The sequence below is a fragment of the Bicyclus anynana genome, chromosome 10 (assembly GCF_947172395.1).
Source record: "Bicyclus anynana chromosome 10, ilBicAnyn1.1, whole genome shotgun sequence".
Lineage (NCBI taxonomy): Eukaryota > Metazoa > Arthropoda > Insecta > Lepidoptera > Nymphalidae > Bicyclus > Bicyclus anynana.
This window is the reverse complement of record NC_069092.1, coordinates 4,898,480-4,921,506: the sequence shown is the minus strand read 5'-3', so window position 1 is coordinate 4,921,506 and position 23,027 is coordinate 4,898,480. Positions and strand designations below refer to the sequence as shown.

General features: G+C 35.9%; 2 protein-coding genes across 2 annotated transcripts; one reads left to right on the top strand and one right to left on the bottom strand.

Annotated features, from left to right (window-relative positions):
• Nucleotides 1-340: 340 nt before the first annotated feature.
• LOC112057795 (golgin-45) lies at nt 341-8,578 on the top strand. The gene is made up of 6 exons (XM_024098341.2): nt 341-500; nt 575-1,071; nt 2,179-2,316; nt 2,930-2,991; nt 3,593-3,968; nt 4,838-8,578. The coding sequence occupies exons 1-6, from the start codon at nt 473-475 to the stop codon at nt 4,979-4,981; spliced, it is 1,245 nt and encodes a 414-aa protein (XP_023954109.2). The 5' UTR covers nt 341-472; the 3' UTR covers nt 4,982-8,578.
• Nucleotides 8,579-8,834: 256 nt separating this feature from the next.
• On the bottom strand, nt 8,835-22,297 carry LOC112057764 (protein CREG1). Its single transcript, XM_052884082.1, has 6 exons — nt 22,145-22,297; nt 19,784-19,982; nt 15,738-15,892; nt 15,127-15,246; nt 12,505-12,586; nt 8,835-9,387 (listed from the first exon to the last, which is right to left on the bottom strand). Exons 2-6 carry the CDS (start codon nt 19,971-19,973, stop codon nt 9,221-9,223), a joined length of 714 nt encoding a protein of 237 aa, XP_052740042.1. The 5' UTR covers nt 19,974-19,982; nt 22,145-22,297; the 3' UTR covers nt 8,835-9,220.
• Between the last annotated feature and the right edge of the window lie 730 nt (nt 22,298-23,027).

Below are 23,027 nucleotides of genomic sequence, written 5' to 3'. Positions count from 1 at the left end.
TTGTCGGTCTAATCTTTGGAATGGCTGAACAGATTTTAACGGGAATTTCCACGGAAGTTACGAGGTGTATGTAACGTAGGTAGGTCTAGTTTTTCTCCCAAAAAATCCATGATTTCCGCAGGATTTGTGAAAACCTGAATTTCAGGTGAATGAAGTCGCGGGTATCCGCTAGTAGTTAAATAAAGTAATGTGTGAACAAAATACGTGTTCTTTGTCTACGCTGTGGTGGTGTAGACGATTGACGACTGTCTAGACTCAAAAAGCCTATACCTCCAAGCCGTAAAGCCAGTATGAAAAGAAAAAAGTCGGCTGTCTACTACTGCGTCACTGTCATGTTGATCTGTCAAAATCAAATATTTTGACGTATCGACGTATACAACGGGGTGTTTTTATTAAAATTAAAATAAATAATAAATTTACTCAAAAATAACTTTCTTTCTGCATTAATAACTGTATATTTTACAGTCCAAATATGGATACCTTAATTTCCTTTAATACCAGTAAGTTTATTTAATAATGGGTCTCTTTATCTGTATGTTTAGTGAGCCGTGTCAACATGAACAATTTCTTTCAGAAATCATGAGCAAGATAAGAACTGCGGGCGATGGGATGGAATCAGATGAACGTTTTAATGAAAACACGCCAAGTAAAGCCCAACCAACCGTGAAAACTAACAGTAAAGCGTCGTTAGTACCCGGTCGACTTGTGCAGATATATGCTTCTAAAATAGTCACTCCAGAAAAGAAAAGCTCTCATATATACTCTAAGACACCCAAATTCGTCCCTTATGAACCCTACCCAGGTGCTGTTAGACCAATCACCCCACAATCTGCTTCTATCAGTAAAAAATCTAAGAACCGAATGGATATCAACACATTAGTAACTCAAATATCGCAAATGGACACAAATATCAACGAATTCAAGCCAAGGAGCAAGTTAACGTCGTGTAGTGATAAATCTGAATCTGACCCAGTTAAGCAAAGCAACACAGAAAAGGAAATGCAAAAGAAAATTGATGAATTAAACAAGGAAAATGAATGTCTAAAAGAACAACTTAAACAACAAGCACAGGTAATTTATGTTTTTAAAGAGAATGTTACCCATGGCTTTTAAATTTATTAAATAATGTCATGCATACACTAGACACTGTGGTTTTGTCTGTGTAGTTTCTGTTCCTGTGAGGATAAAAGTAACATGTTATTCAGTGAAAACATAGCTTTCTAATGCTAAAAAAATTTTGTTCAAGTTGTTTTTGAGTTAAATTGTATCAAAAAAAAAAACAAACAAAAATCAAATTTTACCTTAAATAGTTACGACCAGCAAATATAATGTCTGATTAGTACTTCTAATGTGCTCATCGCTTGTGCAGAGGGTGAAAACTGAGTTGTGCATACTACAGGTATGCACAACTCAGTTTCCCTTCCATATTAGCCAGTTCTCATACAGTGTTCCACAACTTGTACTGCCAGCCATGGTCATTATTACTGGAGGTACTACTAATGTATTACTCGCCTTTGAGGAATTTGTCTATCCATCCCTTAGATAACACCATAATTATAAAAATCTAATGATAGTAACATGTGGTATAGTCGTGGGATGCACAATCATGTAGAAAATTTCACTTAAAAACTGGCCAATTTAGCCATGACAGTTTTAGAATTTTTGGAAAAAAAATTATACCTAAAGGCCTTTAAATATAGTCGATTATTCAATAAAATCCCAAATTCAGAGCAATATCAACCTCAAGGATTGAGTTTAGGATTGAGTTTGCAAATGCAACAACTTGAATAGAGTGCCAAGAAATTGTGGGGATGGTTTTTGGTCGCTGATTGTGCATCCACTTATTAATAGGAGATTGATGGGTACAGTTTAGTATTTTACTGTTTATTTTAACACCACATTTAAGATTGCAGTGTAATATGTGCCCATACAATAAAATAAAATTTTATATTAGTTATTTCTTTTACAACATGTTCTACTACAAAGATATACCTACCTGCATTTACTATATCTTAATATATTTCATTGTAATAATATAATAACATCATGTATTGTAGTTGTATGCTAGTTCCTATTATTAATTAAAATTAGATGCAAAAAAGTTATATGAAAAAACAGAATTGTGTGAAAAGGCAGTTGTCTGCTAGTTAGATATCACAATTTTATTTTATTTTACAGGTAAACAAGGAACTGAAGACAATGCTGGTAGCTTCAATGGGCGAAGACCTTGAGTTTCAAGTACAATCATTGAATGAAGACAAGAAACACTTGGCTAATGCTTTAGTCAGCTCAGCCCAACACCTATCTACTCACCAGGTATTATTTATAATGTACAATAAAACTTTTTATTGACCATACAATTTGTGAATTATATTAATTATACTTTATTAATTAATCTTCATTATATCAGCTGATAAACGTCCACTGCAGAACATATATGCCTATTGTGCAGATAGTGTTTTTCATTCCTCGATTGATAGCACACATGCCATATGTTTTTATCTCGTACCTATTAATACTGAGACAAAATCCTCAATTATGAAGGGTGTCCAGCCCTTCTACCCAAATGTCCAGCCAAACTGACTTTTCTTATTAGGTTTCGTAACCTTGCAACCCTATGTACAGACTTCTAAACAGCACAATCCTGAGCCGCCTGAATCTAACGACTTGTTTGATGACAATGCATGATGCCAGTGCCTACCTATGACTGAGACTTGATCGCTAACTATGGGCCTCAGTGTCACACAATGGTAGGATGGGCAATAGTACTAGCTATTCTTAGAGTTTCTCAATATTATCAAATCAGAAATTAGGAGAGCCACAGAAGAACCAAAGTCACTGACATAGCACAATTATCTTAAGAAGTATTTAATTATTTTAAAAGTATTTTTAACTATGCAAGGTACTATTTATGGTTATTTTATTTTAGGAACAAACTGAATGGCTTGCAGGTCAATGTGAAGTATGGAGAAGCAAATTCTTGGCTAGCAGGTAACTTGTCATATATATTTTCCTACCAACCTGCTTATTAGTAAATAATATGACAGAGCCAACAGCATGGTGTTTGAGAGTCTTTGTAAGACGCCTTTGTTCAGCAGTGGACATCCTAGGCTGACGATGATGGTCATTATCAGATGATGGAGTCGCTAGATAGTCGATCCCTAGTTTTATTTATTTATTTATTGATATACCAACAATGACAACAAGAAACATTAATAATAATCTATACATAGGTAAACTTAAAAAGTTCTATACTAAACGGAGCCATCTTGTAAAGGTATATACAGCATTGTTGTTTTTTGTCCGGTTAAACTTAAAATTTAAACTACCTACACTTAAAACTAAAAATTACATTTATGTCAAGTGTAATTAAATTGTTAAATAATTACAATGAAAATAACAATCTACACCATAAATTATAAAATTAAACAAACTAATTATACAAAAAAAAGAAAAAAATGAAATTACTAGAGAAATAAGTCAAAAGCAATGTGGCGAAAAAGTTTTCTGCCGAGAGCGTCTTGGAATGCGTTTTAAATTTCAGTAATTTTTTTTCATCAAAACATATTTATTAGTAGGTATTTTATTTCAGTCTGATGATCGAAGAACTAGCCCTGTGTAAAAAGACACTCAACGAGAAAACGGTCACTCTACAACAAGCGATAAAACAGTTGCTCGACGAAAAGTGCAGAGTACGGGATATGTTAGTGTTCACATACAAGAACTTGTGTAGCCTCCACGAGAACTGGTTGGAAAATATCGCTCTATCGGAATATTCTGGAAACAACAACAGACCGATTGGAAAACTTAATTTCAACACGAGCATGCCTCATTCGGCTAATGTGCTCGATTTGGCGTCGATAAATTTGAAAATGTCCGAGAACATAAGCAGCACTATCGAGAAACAAGATATAAGCCATTTGGATACGTTGGCGACTGCCACTGAAGCGGAATCATACGCCGAAAAGGTAAATTGATATGAGACATAATATCCAAAAATTTATTCTTGTGACAGCATATTATAGCTATTGAATTTAAACAAGCAAAGGTATATATAGATCATTTAATAATCCATGTGGACCCCTACAGAAAACTCGGCAGGGGTCTACGTAGACATGACATAAAATAGGGGTTCACGATTTGTAAGCTGGTTCCATACCAAATAGGGAGTTTTCTAAATAAAATAATGAGTGAGATAAATAATCATCATTTTTGTCGAGTTGTGGATAGAAATTTATCATAGGGTCCACCAGAACCAGTTGAACTAGAAAGTGGTCTATGAGAAAAGAGAAGATTATGAGCAAGCTATTGAATTTATACAACTAATGGTTAACTATAGATTATGAAATGATTGCATAATTTTATTGATATGCTTTGAAATGTGCTGTTTAGGCTATTTTTTTTTAGTTTCATATTAAACAGGAACATTTATAATTTAGCCATATTATCCTGTCAGTCCGTGATCTAGCGCATAGAGTAATAGTGTCATCTACAACTAGAAAGCTGTAATTTGTACTTCATGCATGAGTAAGAGTATGTACAAAAGGCCAACAAAATCGTAAAATTTTATCTACGGAACCCTATACTGCGTGTCAACACTTTTGGCTGGTGGGAGGCTTCGGCCGTGGATAGTTACCACCCTACCGGCAAAGACGTACCGCCAAGCGTTCCGGTACGATGCCGTGTAGAAAACGAAAGGGGTGTGGATTTTCATTCTCCTCCTAACAAGTTAGCCCGCTTCCATCTTAGACTGCATCATCACTTACCATTGTATGATTGTAAAGAATAAAAAAAACTTTGCCGGTTTATTTATTTATCTATGATATTTCTATTTCAGGTGATGGCAATGCCGTTTGACATAAAGCGAATGGACGAGGAGCCAGTGAACGCGCTGGTGCACCACGCCTACAACAGCAGCGGCACTGTCACCCCGCCGGTGGCGTCCTGTGTGCACTGCAATGGGAACGTTCAATTGCTTTAGTGATAACAAGCAGATGCCCGCGACTTCGTCCGCGTGAAAAATCGATGTACACTTTGACCCTCAGACCAATTATTGTATAGGACCTGCCTCGCTAGACGTTACTTTTCTGTCAAAGTATATGATCAACGATCTTATGCGATTATAAAAACTGTCTCTATAGAATCGATGTTAAATAGGTGTAAGCGTGTTTCTTCGGTTAAAGAGCTCCGTAAAAATACCTTTTTGTGTAATTGAATTGTGTAAAAAACGGGCTAGTTTAGTATAAGATATATACCAAATCTAAGCTAGTTTTCCTCAGAAAATGACAGACAATTTTGTTTGTGAGTATGAGTGCGATACAGGTCCTTCTATAATTGGTCTGAGCTTTGACCCCTTCGCCCCTTCTATTTATATTTTCGTATGTTTTAAATATAATAAATACAAAATCACAACCCCCTGGCCGAAGGCAATACAATAAAATGCGCGTTTTTTGTGCTTGGGTGAAATGCCCAGCCGTCACGTTTCTCTGTCTGTCTTTCCATACAAACTTTCAACCCCTATTTTACCGCCTTCTGATATTATTTATGCTATAAAAAGTATCCTATAACCTGCTCCGTATTATGTTCTCAAACCTTGCTAAGTTTCATTTGAATTCATTCAGTTGATTCAGCATGATGCCCGGTCAACAAAAAATACGGACAGACAGACAAGAACTCAAAAAAAAAAATATTTTTGGCTTCAGTATCGATTGTATAATGCCCTCCAATTAAAATTTTCAAAATATTTTCAATGTACAGAATTTGACCTGTTACAGTTTTAATATAAGTATAGATATAAAATTGTATATATTTGACAAGTATGCCAAAAGATGTCTTTTTAAAAAAATATTTGCTCTATTTGTTAGGAATTAGAAGGTATAACTTTCGAATTTCTCTCAGAGTTGCCATGATTAAAGCAGGGTTGCAACCTGTAATATTTATTTTGACAACGGGAGAAATTTTTGAAAGTTCAGTTCGATTGAGATTTTCTGTTAAGGATTTGAGGACCCCATGAACTTGGGGGCACGGGGCACTGCACCGTCTAGCCCCTGGGTAGCAACACTACAGCTCTTCAACTGTAACTATTGAGGCATTGACGTCTTATAATAAAAGGACCCACAATCATGTAGAAAATTTTACATAAAAACTGGTCAATTTTGCTTTGACAGTTTTAGAATTATTAGTAAAGAAAATTATACTTAAAGCCCTTTAAATATAGTTCAATATTCAATAAAAACCTGAATTCAGAGCAAATTCAACCTTAAGTATTGAGTTTAAGGTTGAATTTGCAAATGCGAGTACATGAATAGAGTGCCAAAAAGTTGTGTTTGGCACTCATTGAGTGGGGACGTTTTTTGGTCGCTGATTGTGCTTTTTAATAGGAGATCTATGTATTGAGGCTTATTAAAATGTTATTTATATAAAAACTATGTGGCTATGGAGCTATGTAAGCGTTGATGGACAAATTTGCGGACAAAAGTATCTGCGGTGATATACATGTTCTGAACATAAATTTATTGCGAAAAAAGTAAATTAAAAACTTATATATGGCGCTGTTACTATATAAATTGGGCTAAATCTTGTGGTATTTATAAACTTTGGATTTTAATTTACATTCCAGAGAAGTTACTAAATGTACTAAACTTTTTTTTAGATTTATTAAGTATTTATTTACCTTTATGCAGAATTTCGTGATGTTCATTTTTGTACCCAAGATAACGAGCACGCAAAACTTGGAAATTATCTGTTTAGGACTTCTGACGTGAAAGTGTAAAGAACAAGTAAACAAACTTAAATTAAAAATTTTGAAAATTTAAATTTCATGTAATAAAATAAAAATCTGGTAATTTATCAAAATTTAGCTAGATTATCAGATTGCAAAAACGTTCCTTCGCCTTCATCTATTTCTGTAACGTGCTCGGAAATTATTATTATTATCGTAGAAAAACCGACATTACTGTGAATATGTAATTAGTAAAAATAAAAAAGTAGGCATTATTTGTAAATATGTTGATAAACATAAAATTATGTATAAAAAAAAAATACAAAATGTGTGCTCAAGTTTGCACAACTTTTTCTATTTTACAATTTAAAAACTCTAACACATACAAGATAATCATGATTCATCATCATTAAGTATCATCAATCTATTGTTTATGGCCCACTGTAGGGCTCCCATGATTATAGAAGAGGGAATTAATTATAATAATGATAATATTAATTAATTGTTAAATTGCGATCAACTATACAGTTACAGAAGTAATTTTTGATCATTTTGTTCTATAGTCCACAGTCTTGAGATATCAATTCTTCCTCGATGGGTTTTTATACTCCATTCAGGCAGGCAAATTTGGTCATTGACCTTTCGCTCTTCGTAGCTTGTGTAGAAAGTTGAAATAGAGCTGTGTATATGAGAGCGAGGGAGGGGGGATATGTATCTATCGGCGCTAACATAATGCTTTTGGTCTAAGATCCGGCATAAAGAATATATACACTCATCTGTTATTTATTTGGGTTATAAATAACAGACGAGTGTATATATGTGTGTATGTAGTGTGTATATAAATATAAATGACGGAAAAATATTCACATTGACAAATTGGTTGCCTAGTTAAATTGCGGCCAAATACATTTTTCATACAAATTCATAGGAAACCCGAAACTAGATCAAAGGCAACTGAATACAGTAAAATTAAGCATAAAATGCCTATTTTATTTGACACATTAGACGACTAAAGAACTGATGGAGGTATTTTTTTCTTTAATTAAATTTATATCTGGCAACCCCACAGTTGCAGTGTGAAAGCAGGCAACCTGTACGTTTTCAATTCTGTTGGGTATATTCTTTTTTTAACTATTGTACGCTTTTTATTAATAAAGCAAAAAGATAAGTAGATTAAATAAATTTAATAAAAAAAAATATTTAATACTCACCGGGCGCAATTTCACTAGGCAACCTATTTGCAATGTGTCAACGTGAATATTTTTTATCATTTATTACCTATCCTAAATAAATAACAGATGAAGGTATATATTCCTTATATCCTGATTTCGTACTATATGTGTCATCGACAACATTTTCGCCTGCTCTAGAAGCGGACTAGTATAACTAACTTTCAGAAAAAAAGATTGTCTTAAAGTGCCCCGCAGTATTTAATAATATTGTCAATATTTTCCTCTAAGAAAATATCTTATTGCTAGTGGCGTGCACTTCATAGATGCAAAAATGTACTGCCTACCCTAAGGACTCGATACAAACCTGTTGGACCACATAGTTCATAGTTTGAGAAGGCATTACCCAATTTTTACTTATAGTGCATACCCCAGTTAAAAACCATATGCACGCCACTATTGCTATGGTAGACTGTCACTGTGGCTTTTTTTTTTATTTAATGAATATTATGATTTTAAAAGTTTTATAATTTTAGTTAATTTTTCGATTGGGGCTTTGTTGATATTATGTATCTACATGATATATTGTTATCATTTAAACAAAATCAGTATTTTTTAAATGTTGTGATTATTTAATTATGTACATACGAGATTACGAAACGATAAAATAAAAGTTTTGGGTAAATAAGTCTTTTTTTTTTGTATATCTAGAATTCCTTTACATACTCTAGAATAAAATAACGACTAAGTTTAGTATGCTAGTCGTTATTGTACTAGTTATAATATAGTTTTATACATCTTTCTCAATAAGTTTACAGTGCAACTGAGAAAGTTACATCTAAATTGGTTCATCCCAAAATACGAGACCACTTGGTTACAAAAGTTTTATATATGTGTGGTGTATTTTTCGTGTTTATGATTAATTACATCAAAATCAAAGACAATTTCATTTTATTGGTTTTTTTTTCTTTTTATTCATACTACACGCATATTCACATTATTCTATGTAACCAGAAATATAATTAGTGTGTATCATGATGCGCTAGAATAACAAAAGTGTTATACATAAGTATGACTATTGCAACAATAATCATAACCAATAAGTAAATGTTTCAATAATACAAATAAAAAAATATTTAATAGAAATAGTAATAAAATAGTTTTATTTCAGATTCATAGAATTTAAATTAAATAATTTTGTAAAAACACGTTTCTATACTAATGTTTCTATACTAATGTATATCATATAACCTTCAGAAAAGATTAGAAAACTCTGAATTTAATCTAGAACACGCTATTATATTTCCAGCTTTACATGAAATTAAAAAAATTAAGCTTTATCCAAATTGTAGTGCAGTCTATTGTGGTAGTCCAACATTTCATTGCCAGTGTAGTTGTATGCGAGGTAGTCTTTGACCGGGACGTATTTGGCTCCACCGAACCAATCCACCATCGCTATTTGAGCTATCTTCATCTTGGCGATGAACCAGTTGTGATCTGGAAACGAGGATATAGTCATTAGTATCAACCCATATTTGGCTCACTGCTGAGCTCGAGTCTCCTCTCAGAGTGAGAGGGGCTAGGCCAATAGTCCACCACGCTGGACCAATGCGGATTGGCAGTTTCCACACACGCAGAGAATTAAGAATATTCTCTGGTATGCAGTTTTCCTTCACCGTTTGAGACTCGTGATATTTAATCTCTTAAATAGCACACGACTGAAAAGTTGGAGGTTTGCCCTGGACCGAATTCGAACCCAAACCCTCCGGAATCGGAGGCGGAGGTCTTATCCACTGGGCTATCACGGCTTGAGGATACAGTGTTATCATCATAACTTATAGGCTTAGACTAATAACCTATAGACCCGCAACACCTAACAGTACGCTCAACGATAAGTTGAGCGAACCGTCAAGGGCTCCTATTTCGGGGCACATAAAACATCTTATGAATCTATTTAATTTTGGAACTAAAATGGAAGGGATATGGAATTTGACTGTGTAACGATCAGTATCTAAGTTTATTAACCAGAGTCAACGGCTTACAAAATGTGCTTAAAAAAAAATAGGCTCTTATACCAAAATTCTTCGAAATCGGTCCAGCGGTTTAACTGAAGCTATAATATCGTATTTATAATATTAATATATACGTACGTACGTACGTACGTTAAGTATCGTGTTATTTAACGAATTATTTATATGAATACCTACCTAATTTTTACTTAAGCATTACGCACATTTCTTGTGATGATATGAAATATCTATTCTTGTAAACAAGACAACGTTAAAAGCGTAAACATGTTAACCAATGTAAAGCTTGTTGCAGAGATAAAGGTTAATTTGTCATGCTCAGTCTGTATTTGCATTATTTTATTTACAGAAAATACCATCTTACTATTGTTATTTTTGAAAATAACACAAACCTATAGAAACGGTAGGTATAGGCACTTCTATCTAATATTGTAAACTAGCTGACGCCTCGTGATTTCACTCGCGTTGTTCCCGTTCCCACGAGAATACAGGGATAAAATATAGTCCATGTTACTCGATGATAATGTAGCATTTCATTGATAAAAAAATATATGTACAATCGGTCCGGTAGTTTCGGAGGCTATTAGTATAACTTACATCTTTATAATAATATTATAGAGAGTACACAGCAGTCAGCCAGTGGCGAGTAATAAATAAGAGAGTATTTGATGACTTGAGCTCAGTTGTTTGTTAGAAAGCGTGGACACCGTCACGTTGCCAGTTGCATTAGTGATGCTGTACAATAATGTTTTGTGTTGTAATTATTGATCATAAATTGTTTAGTGTGGGCATGGACAACGTGTCGGGCAGGGAAGGTGAGTGTTTATGCATTTTAAAGGGATCCCTTAAGCCTACTCTCAAGGTCACAAGTCCTGGGACCTGCTCGATGTGTTTCCTCTACCACAAAATAATGGTACAATCACTTTCGCTACTAACGTCACGTCACAATAGGTTCGTAACATAGATCTAAGAGTCGGTACAAGTCGTAAAGAATCCTCAGGGTAGGCAGTACATTTTTGCATCTATGAAGTACACGCCACTGCAATCTGCAAATAACACCCCTAACCACAGACAATGGATATACCTACCTGCCTACTGTTTTTGCGACTCTATGTTTTTATTAACAACGACTTGTGACGTCAAACGTTAAGTCAAAGGTCTCGCGATTTTATTTTCGTATTGCCATTTAATAAATACATCATTGGCATTTAAGTTAAGTTTTAAATAATGTAGGCAAGTAGTATTTAAGTACTTAGTTAATTTAAATAGTTTTAATATTATTGTACATACTATTGTAATTTTAAAAATTAAAAGACAATATTATAAAAAAAAGCTAATATTAGGTACCTATAACTTCTTAGCTAGTTAGTGCAGTGAGATGCGTCATTGGATTAGTCTACATGGCTTCGGATCACGAGGTCCTCGGTTCGAATCCGGGGTTGGTTTTTTTTATTATACTTTACAAGTTTGCCCTTGACTACAATCTCACCTGATGGTAAGTGATGATGCAATCTAAGATGGAAGCGGGCTAACTTGTTAGGAGGATGAAAATCCACACCCCTTTCGGTTTCTACATGACATCGTACCGGAACGCTAAATCGCTTGGCGGTACGTCTTTGTCGGTAGGGTGATAACTAACCACGGCCGAAGCCTCCCACCAGCCAAAAGGCACGGGTCTACACTTCCGTGCCTCGGAGAGTACGTTGTCTTTCCGATAATTACCAATAGCGGCTGATACTTAGTGATCGTTACAGAGTCAAACATCATCCTATGCCCGCCACCTAGCATTGCAGCGGCATGATGGGTCTAGACTCCATATAAAGGATAAAACTTATTATTAAGGAGGCGTGAGTTCTTAAAATAGCTAATAATGATGATAAATTTTATCTCACTTTTGTTGGTCTTAAACCCTAATTTAATATCGTTGATGGCAATAAATAATTAGTTAATTAAACATCCATATTAATTAATTGAATAATCACCTTGACACTGTAATTCGGGTCGTAGGTAGGTACTAAAATAACAAAGGGCATAAATAAGCGGATAAGGTAGGTATAACCTAATTGTTTTTACTGTTATATAATTAGTTTCAGACAAGACGTACGAATACATCGTACGAGGTCCTGAGTTCGAATCTTGGATTGGGCTATGTGATAAAGAGCTTCAGTTTTAATTCTCAGCTCTAAGTTGGGAACTTATACCCCCGTGCTCTGGAGAGCACGTTAAGCAACCTGTTCTGGTGTTCTGGTATTAGCAGTGGTCAATAATGAAGTTTACATTATCACCCTAAGCCCATCAACCTGCATGGGAGCAGCGTGGTGGGTCTAAGCTACAAGCCATATATCTTATATATGGAGGGAGGCTTGGTCATAAAATGGGCCTTTAAAATATCTTTATCATCATCATCATCATTATCCCCATATTCGGCTCAGTGCTGAGCGTGAGTCTCCTGTCAGAATGAGAGGGCTTAGGCCAATAGTCCACCACGCTGGCCCAATGCGGATTGGTATAAATGTACTTCTACTGGTGTAAGAATGTATCTTGATAATGATGATTATTCTGTAAATGATTGTGGGTGATTACTAACCTGGTGGGAAGTTGGCCATAGCTGGGTGCCTCTCGAACAGTGCTGCCTTGGCAAACACGTACTCTGGGGTGCCTTCTTTAACCTGCAAATGTTAACCATATAAAGGGTGTCCTGTAATTAATGGATAAAACGCAAATGGTAGATATACACCATATAATTATCTAAAACTAATTTGAATAGTTTTGAAAAATTACCTAGGGTGATCAACTTATATTTTTTATCATCATTATCAACCCATTTTCGGCTCACTGCTGAACTCGAGTCTCCACTCAAGATGAGAGGGGTTAGGCCTATAGTCCATCCACCACGCTGGTCTAATGCTGATTTAGAATTAAGAAAATTCTCTGGTATGCAGGTTTCCTCGCGATGTTTTCCTTCACCGTTTGAGACACGTGATATTTAATTTCTTAAAATGCATACAACCGTAAAGTTGGAGGTGTATGCCCCGGACCGAATTTGAACCCACACCCTCCGGAATCGGAGGCAGGGGTCATCCACTGGGTCATCACGGCTCTCATACGAATCATACTATAGCTCTAGGTTTCTATAGAATTTTGTTTTAAAAAACGTTAACTGCAATAGCGAGATGATATTTACGAGTATCCTATGTTACTTCCTGATAATATAACTTTCTACTAGTGTAAGAATTTTTCAAATCGGTCCAGTTGAGTTTATTCGTTATATATCAAAATACAAATCTTTCATTTTTACAATAGAAACTGCAAAATAACGAAGTTTTCCCTGTGCTAAAAACAGCTACATTGTCATGAAGAATGATGGTTAACTTTATTTACCCAAGCTATCACACCGATCTTTACCTACAGTGTTTCAGTAAATAAAGAGATAAGTTTAGTAGGTATATTAATATACTAGTTTCCACCAAACAGACAAACTAGATTTTTCAAAAGTGCTTGTAAACTGTTCCTACTTGACGAATGAAAAGACGCGTACGGCTACGCAACGTTTTTTTATTATTCTTCTACAAGTTAGCCCTTGACTACAATTTCACCTGACGGTAAGTGATAATGAAATCTAAGATGGAAGCGGGCTAACTTGTTAAAATTATTACTTGATGATAATCCACACCCATTTCCGTTTCTACACGACATCGTACCGGAACGTTAAATCGCTTGGCGATACGTCTTCGCCGGTAGGGTGGGAAATAGTCACGGCTGAAGACTCCCACCAACCTGAGGACCTATTAAGCAAATCTCATCGGCCCAGCCGGAGATCGAACCCAGGACCTCAGTCTTGTTAATTCACGGTGCAATCACTGCGCCACGGAGGCCGTCAAAAAATAAAAACATCTCCAGTAGGGTATTTCCAATAATAATAATATTATGTACGTGTAGGGAGGTAGGTATTTATAGAAACATCAGACGAAGCAAAGGTTATCAAAAGTGTATTAAGAAATCATTGTTTAGTTTACGCTCAAGATAAAATTTATCTGTGTTATTACTACGATAAAGGTGATAAAATAGATGTGCACATATTCGCGTACACTTTATCTATAATTAATTATAAATAATGAGACAATTGGCATTTATATAATTCCAGTTTATTAGGTTTGGCTTTTATAAATTTTTAATGCTTTAAAATTTAATATCCCATCCCAAGACTAAGTATCTGGGGTCAAGCAATATAGGGCACTTTTTGACCCTAAAATAAAAATAGAATGAGGTGAAATAGGGATTGAAAGTTTGTATGGAAAGTCCTTCATTTTTAGAGTTGCAGTTTTAAAAACTTGTTCATAAATCTTAAATAAATACAATGTATAATCAATACCGTCTTTACCATAAGGGCACACGGGGCCCGTGCCCAGGGCCCCTATTACCCCCCCCCCCCCCCCAGGGGCCCCCAAAGGACTGACAATATCAATATCCTTCAAAATGTTGATATAAGGATATACCTAATAGAAGATTTTGCTCAATAGAAATCCCAAAAGAAACCATTATCGTAATCATAATCAAAAAACCAGCAGCATTCTAAGATCATTAAGTCATTAAGTAATCATCATCATCATCATCATCATCATCATCATCATCATCATCATATCAGCCGATGGACGTCCACTGCAGGACATAGGCCTTTTGTAGGGACTTCACGAATTCACGATACTGAGCCACCTGCATCCAGCGAATCCCTGCGACTCGCTTGGTGTCGTCAGTCCAGATGGTGGGGGTCGGCTGCGCTTACTAGTGCGGGGTCGCTATTCCAGCACTTTGGGATCCCAACCTCCATCGGCTCTTCAAACTATTACAATTAATTAATAACATTAAGTAATATCATAATCATACTGTATTTGATTACTTAAAATAAGTGGTTTAAAAAATTAACTTTTTAAAAAGTTAGTATAATTCGCTTTTTTTACCAAAAGGGCTCCATTTTCTTGTGTGCCCATGGGCCCCTGACTAGTTTAAGACGGCGCTGTGATTCAAGAGCTTTTAAAAGTTTTTAAAAGCCCGAAGTCGCGGGCTTCCGCTAGTATCAAAATAAATATGCCTATTATTATTGATTACTTACTATTGTTTTATATTGCCGGATCTCGAACCGCAAGTGATGATACATATTATCTAATAATGTTTATACGAGCCCAATTTGTTATAGATGAGGTTATATTACCTTCTTCATCTTTCCAGAAAGCATAAGTCGGGTACATCTTGGGTCTTCGGGGTCGAAATTTTGATTTTCACAATACCTCGTCTCTTCGAGTGATACCAACACGGTGGAGCGGCTGTTTTTCTGGAAATTTAAGAAATATCGCATGAATATTGGATATACGCGATGTTCTACACGCTGTGCATTAAGTAGATTCCGTCAGAATTAGTTGCATATATTAATTATCGACCTATTTTAATGAACCACTAGAGGCTAAATCCTCCTTTCTTATAGAAAAGAGGATATGGAGCTTTAACCAACCACACTGCAAAGCGACCTAGGTAGTTTTTTAATTACCTGTACTAATATTCTAAAAAGATAAAGTTAGTTAGTACTATTATAGGGGCTAATCTCTGGACGTACTGAACCAATTTTGATAATTCTTTTACCAGTAGAAAGCCAACTTATTTCTGAGTGTCGTAGGCTATTTTATTCCCATATTCTCACGGGAAAAGGAACTATGCGAGTGAAACCGCAGGGCATCAGCATAGTTTTAAAAAAAATCTAACCTTTTATAAAAACTGAAGTTAATTTATTAATCATATAAAAATGTTTAACTATGTAATGTAGATTACCGCCAAGTCTCGAGCGGTGAAATCCAAGGGCGACATGTAAAAGTACGGAATACCCGTGGAGTTCGCCATCGAGCCGTCCACCACCGACTTCACATTTGAGAAGGGGAACCCTTCGATGGCCGGCAGCACCGATATGGAAGCTATCGACGCCCAATCTGTGTAAAAGTAGGAATTATGATTAATTTCGCTATTACAGATACAATTCTTAATTATTTTTAAGACTACCAGGTACAGGTACAGGTAGTACAAAGCTGTTGTATATTAGCTACTAGCTGACGCCGCGCGGTTTTACCCGCATCGTTCCCGTTCCCGTATTAATACAGGGATAATATATTATAGCCTATAGCCTTCCTCGATAAATGGACTATCTAACACAGAAATAATTTTTCAAATCGGACCAGTAGTTCCTGAGATTAGCGCGTTTAAACAAACAAACAAACAAACAAACAGACTCTTCAGCTTTATCATATTAGTATAAATAAAACGATCCACAATCAGTGTGATTATCAGCAGGCTAAGTATGCTGGAGCCTGGAGCCTTATACTAACAATCTAACAACCTGCAACAACTAACAATTTTTCACTCCATACTAAGCCTTAACTTTTGTGAATACGTGTAAGAGCTAAACTAATTATATTCGCCGACACGCACTCGTCTTTCAAACTTATCGTAGAGCGATGCGTCAAGGGCTCCCATTTCGGGGCACATAAAACGGCTTACGAATCCTTACGAATCCTACACTATGTACTTATGTGTTATGGATCTTTGGGCGGCAGATTTTAGGGACTGCTCCCAAACTTATATTTTACCGAAAATTAACGAAAAACTAATGTGTTCAAAACGATAGAGCACAAATCTTGCAAATTTATTGACGGAATGAAATGATGGCCTAGTTTTTAACCGACTTCAAAAAGGAGGAGGTTCTCAATTCGGTCGGTATTTTTTTTTTTTTTTTTTTTTTTATGTATGTACACCGATTACTCAAAGACGCCTGGACCGATTTCAAAAATTCTTTTTTTGTTTGAAACGGTATAGCCCCCATTTGGTCCCATTGCCATCATGTCAAGATCTGATGATGGAATCCTGGAGAAATTGAGGGGAACTTTCGAAAATTATATGGGTGTCTAGTGTGTTCGTAAACTTTTCCATTTAGTACTTTTGAGCACTACAATTTCATGAAGGTTTAAAATTGATCTGATGATGGAGCCATAAAACAGACGAGGGAACTCCTCGGCGATTTACAGCAGTTACCTTGTGTTTGGGCTTGATTAATTTGTATTAATGAGAACTTTCCACGTAGATAGGTTGTGACTGTCATTTAGGGGTTTGGTGATGAAGACCAAGGACAATTATGGGAACTCCTTAACAGTTTACAGTAACTACCTTGTGTTTGGCCTTGATTAATTCGTATTGCTGAGAACTTTATACCTAGACGAGTTGTGTCTGTTATTAGGGGTCTGATGATGAAGACCAAGGTCAATTAAGGGAACCCCTTAACGGTTTACGGTAGCTACCTTGTGTTTGGGCTTGATTAATTTGTATTGCTGAGAATTTTGTACCAAGATGGGTTGTGACTGTCATTAGGGGTCTGATGTATTCGTTTGAGATGAAATTTTACACTAAAAATGGAAAAATAATAAAAATTTTAATAAAAAATACAACCGACTTCAAAACCTAAAAACGTACCCACTAAACTAAAAAGCGAAAAATAACATCATAATATGTTCTACCTGCTGATCAGTATGAAGGCGGTGCTTAGCCGGTGTTGTCTTAATTTAAGCCATTTCTGACAGGACCACATCACATGGCTCACACATGGCTTGAATTAATACATCACCGGCTTAGCAACGCCTTCATACTGATCAGCAGGTAGAACATATTATGATGTTATTTTTCGCTTTTTAGTTTAGTGGGTACGTTTTTATATAGTTTCAGAAGTCAGTAGGGGCGACAAAAATTGAACAGCCAACTGGTTGAAATAAAATATAGAATACTTATTTCTTTTCTAGATTGTATTTTGCATTTATAATGAAAGTAGATATACATACTAATACAAGTTCTGTAATAATAGTCTCTGCACTAAACAGACAGACGGGCGGAAAGACAGACACAGATGGCGAAACTATAAGGGTTCCTTATGGACTACGGAACCAGGGGCGTAGCTACCGCTGTATCAAAGACACGGGGCCCCTTAAGTGTGAAAGCAATAATTAGTGGTTCTTAATCCACAATCACTCTTAATGTGGTGCTTCCCGGTAAAAAACATTAAAAACTGCCAAAGAGATTTTCGTGATTTTGCCGCTCATTTATTGAGCCCCCAGCCATAAAGGGCTGATACAGGGCCCCTCCAAGGCAAGCTACGCCACTGTACAGGCCTAGTGGCAGTTTCATACTATTACTATCGCGTTTATAAGGAATTGAAACAGCGCCATCTCGTGGCACAACTGTTCCAATTCCATATAAATTCGCGTTTACGTCAACGCGATAGTAACAGTATGAAAATTTTGTTAACTCCCACTAGGCACACTGAACCCTAAAAATGTAGCTATAGGTACGTACGTACACCTACCAAGAACTTAAACACTAAATGACACTTCCTCGGTTTCAAAGTCAACGAGTTACAAACTTGTTAAGGAACTATCTACATATAAGAATGGCATGCATACCGGGCAGGCGTACATGGCTGTTACAAAAAGTACCGGACACTGGAACGAGTTAAAATATCAACAACAAAAGTACTTAAGTAGGTACTTGGCTAGTGGAATGAAAAATTAATTTTTGATTATCGTCTTCAAAGTAAACATGTAGGAAATGTTAGGTTTTACTTCTACCGTATTATTGTCGTCGTTCGTCGTTATCAACCCATATTCGGCTCACTGCTGAGAGCGAGTCTCCTCTCAGAATGAGAGGGGTTAGGCTAATAGTTCACCACGCTGTACCGTATTATATTTTCAATTTTCAATTATACTGTAAGCTAATTTACCAAAATATCTAAAAGTGGATGTTTTAATTATACTTACATTTATTTCTATTAAAGATTTAAATTGATTTTATAAATAGAAAGGTAGTAATTATGTGTCAAATTTCTAGTCCGCTCTGAAGTTGCAACAGCCGAACTCACAGGTAATAATAACAAAATTTATGTTTTGTACACTGCGCAGCAAAACGCCTCGTGTTCACAGCAGACTAGAAGTTTGGCGCATACTTATTTTGTTATTCATCATTATCAACCAATATTCAGCTCACTATTCTAAGCACGAGTCTCTTCTCGGAATGAGAAGGTTTAGGTCAATAATCGACCACGCTGGCTCAATGCAGATTGGCAGACTTCAAACAAGTAAAGAATTAAGAAATCAGGTATGACGGTTCCTTCACGATGGCATTCCTTGACCGTTTGAGAACTTTATGACGATTTGATTACGTACTATTAACGTGAATCGCGGCAAACTTTCACGAGTGAAACGAACTGTCACTCGCACCATCCTACACAGAGGCGGATTATCCGTAAGGCAAACTAGGCACGTGCCTTGGAGCGTGTAGTTACAAGGGGCGCGCGAGCCTAGAATTTTTGAACAAAAAAAGAAAATGACATATCGACGATTAAGAACTAAATGCTGATCTATAATCTAAATCTGTAATGATATATTCATAACACACCATCATCTGTCAAAACACTTTAAGGCCTATTTCCCAGAGCAGAGAGGAATCATGAATTTCGATGTTCGTTCTGTCGTCCCTCTTGATTTCTTCACAGTAATAACGTCATATTTCATTCGCGCATTAGCGTAAGTACAAGGATCCTGGTCTACTAAAGTCTAGGGTTTGATGATACAATGTCATCGTAATTGCAAAAACTACTAGTTAAAATTTATAGTATTTTGATGGCCATTTATGGCCATATGGTACAGGGGCGCCGATAAAGTGATTGCCTAGGGCGCTCTGGACCTTTAATCCGCCACTGATCCTACATGAAACGAACTGTATTTCAAAATTTTGTAAAATAGCTATTCCGTTAAACTATGTTTCTAGTCATAATATTTACTCACCAACGTTGTGTAGTACGTATCTCGCCATTGCAACCAACTTCTTGTGGTCAGGAGGGCCGTGCATTTTGTGATGAGGTTTGAGCGTTATGATATCATTAGTTGTTCCCGTCCATCGTGTGTGATGTTTGTCGTGTGGCGAACATTCGCCGATATACATAATAGTTAACGATATAAACAATAACTTCCACATTATGGTAATCTAGAAAAATAAAATACCAATTAGGAAAATCATCATTAATACTTTAGAAGCGCACTACTGGGTCTCTTTGCTTGTAGGAGAGGAGATATGGAGCTTAGACCCACCATGCGGAAACGAAGCTCAGTATTTCATAGTCTCGAACCTAGGACCTTGTGATCTGAAGTAGTTACATGTATATATAAGTTTGTTCATTAATGAATTTAATTCATAATTAACTTCATTTAGAAAAAATTGCTATGATTAAGTTTAATTTATTTAATATTTTATCTGTTTTACTCATATTTACTTCGAATTTAAGGATTCACACAAGCCGCCGCATTGGAGAAGCAATGGGGGAGCAAGCTAAAAATTTTTGACGGCTCCGTGGCGTTGTGGTTTGCGCGGTGGATTTACAAAATGGAGGTCCTGGGTTCGATCCCCAGCTGGGCAGATTGAGATTTTCTTAATTAGTCCAGGTCTGGCTGGTGGGAGGCTTCGATCGTGGCTAGTTACCACCCTACCGGCAAAGACGTAGGTTACGATGCCGTGTAGAAACCGAAAGGGGTGTGGATTTTCATCCTCCTCCTAACAAGTTAGCCCGCTTCCACCTTAGACTTACTATCAGGTGAGATTGTAGTCAAGGGCTAACTTGTAAAGATAAAAAATACTCTTATATGGAAACGAAAAAGCCTGAGTCCAGGAAGACGGCATTAACCCTGCATGAGAAACAGCTTCGGCCCACCATATAAACGTGGTAAAACAGGTTATTTTGCAAAAAATCTGATTCTTACGTTTACACGCAACGATTGCCTACCCGTATTATCGAGTGTTAGTGGTAATGACCGTGACCGAAAGGTCAACGTAATTTTATGATATGCAGCCAAATAAGTTAGCAAAAACACCAGCAAAACGGCTAGGTTATTAATACCCATTGTCAATTATAAGTACCAGTTGTATAAATAATGTGCTAAAAACATTCACATTTGTGGATTGGTGAACACATTATGTCATTTTTTTTTTAAAAGTTTGCCATATCTTTTTTTTGAATATGACCAATATTCCTTTCCGACTAGTCGGGAAAGACTGTATTAGGAGGTGGCATGACAATAGACGGGGATCGAACCACCACCCCTCGTTGATGAGTCCGACTGCTGTTACCGTTGAGCTATTGAGGCTCAGACTATATTTAGTTTTGACTAGCAGGCGCCTGCGACTTCAGCCGCGTTAATTTCGATTTTTTTTTCGATTTTCCAAGGTAACCATGATTTTTTCGGAGGTAAAAAGTAACCTTTATGTTGCTCAATAATGTCCTCTATCTTCCATTGAAAGATCCGTTAAAATCGGTTCAGCCATTACAGTGACTAGCCCGGACCGACAGACAAATTTTAAAAACTTGTTGGTTTTTTATTCTCGTGTAAGCACTTGAAAAGCAGTTTTTTTTAAATACAGACATTTTATTTTATTTTTATGTTATTTAATATAATTAACAACACTTTAATGACAATTAAATAAAAGCGGTATGATCCAATGACATTTAAGTAAATGAAAAAGCCCCGTGAATATTTATAGACTCAAAACAAACGTACTTAAGTAATGTAAAAGTAAGTGAAATGAAAAACAAAAATAATAAAAAATAAGTCGCAGTACGTTCTAACTCCTACACAAAATAGCTAGGTATAGGTACCTACTTACCTAGTATGTTTTCCTTATACGAAAACAATGTTTCCTAAATGACAATTAATCCAATGTAATAAAAAACAGTAAAAGTGAGTATAAGTAGGTATATAATACCTGCTTATTGAGTAGTAATTTGTGAATAATTTGTTAAAGAAATTGATTTTTGAATACCAAATTACTCATTAAAAGTTACTCGTAGTTTTTTTTAAATAAATATTTATGTTAGTTACTCAAGATATAAATATGTAATTCTAATTTCCGAGCTAAACACGTACCTGTCTAATTAAAAATAGGTATGATAACTATTTTACATACAATGGATATTATTTTTCTCATAAAATATGCAAGTATTATTATAAATAGGTACTGCCAAATCTTTGAAATAACTAATTAATTAGTAATTCCATAATATCTGCCAAAACCAACGTTGTTAATGTAATACTAATAAAAATAAATAAAACATCACACTAATGCATACATAAAAAAAGAAAGAAAAAAGAGCTTACATTTGCACTAGACACAAATAAAAATAAAAAATATTTAGAAAGCGCGCTCCCCTTTCAGTAAAGCGGAAATACCCGAGCGCGCCAATTTACTGAATGACGAGGAATTAATTTCAATTTTCGAATGCGTGATATTTTCATGAATGTCATTGTCAATGTCAACGCAGTCAACGTCAAAAGTCAAGATGTTTTTTTAGACAATACAGCTGTGGGATCTAGCTTATTTAGGCCTAAAAAATTATTTATACTATGAACCTAATGTATTCTGTACTATAATTATGATAATCACTTTGGCTTGAGGTAAGTAAACATCAAGATTCTATGAATCTAATGTATAATTGTTTTATGTTAAATTATGTATATTGTGGGTCCTCCAACTATCAATCGCTGGTACTCTGGGGGAGTGTTTCTTACCAGGTTATGTATCTTCCAACCTCTTGCGAGACTGAGGCATGGCCTATGGATCATGGCGAAGTGCCCCGCGCGGATTGCGATATTGTCGCTATCCTGCGCCGAGGCAGTGTCATGTCCGTCGGGTGCGTCGTCGCCAACTGTGCCAACGCCTAGCACTCTGCACTATTTTTGAGTTACCTAGTATCATTAGCTGCTAACAGTTGTACATTTTTATACCATTCAAGATTCTTCTTACCTGTCTCCTCCTAAAATTAACCATAGTGGAGTGGTGCAAATTAATTTGAAAAAAAAAACATTTAGTGATAAGGCATCTGCAGCTCGTGCGGATATACTTGACACTTAGCTCGAATGATGTTTGTTTGGTAGCCAGGTGTCAAGTTAATGCGCACGAGTTATACGATATTTGAGTCGTCTCGATTTTTCCCCTATATGAAAATGTAACCACTATTTAAATTGGGTAAATCAAGTGCGT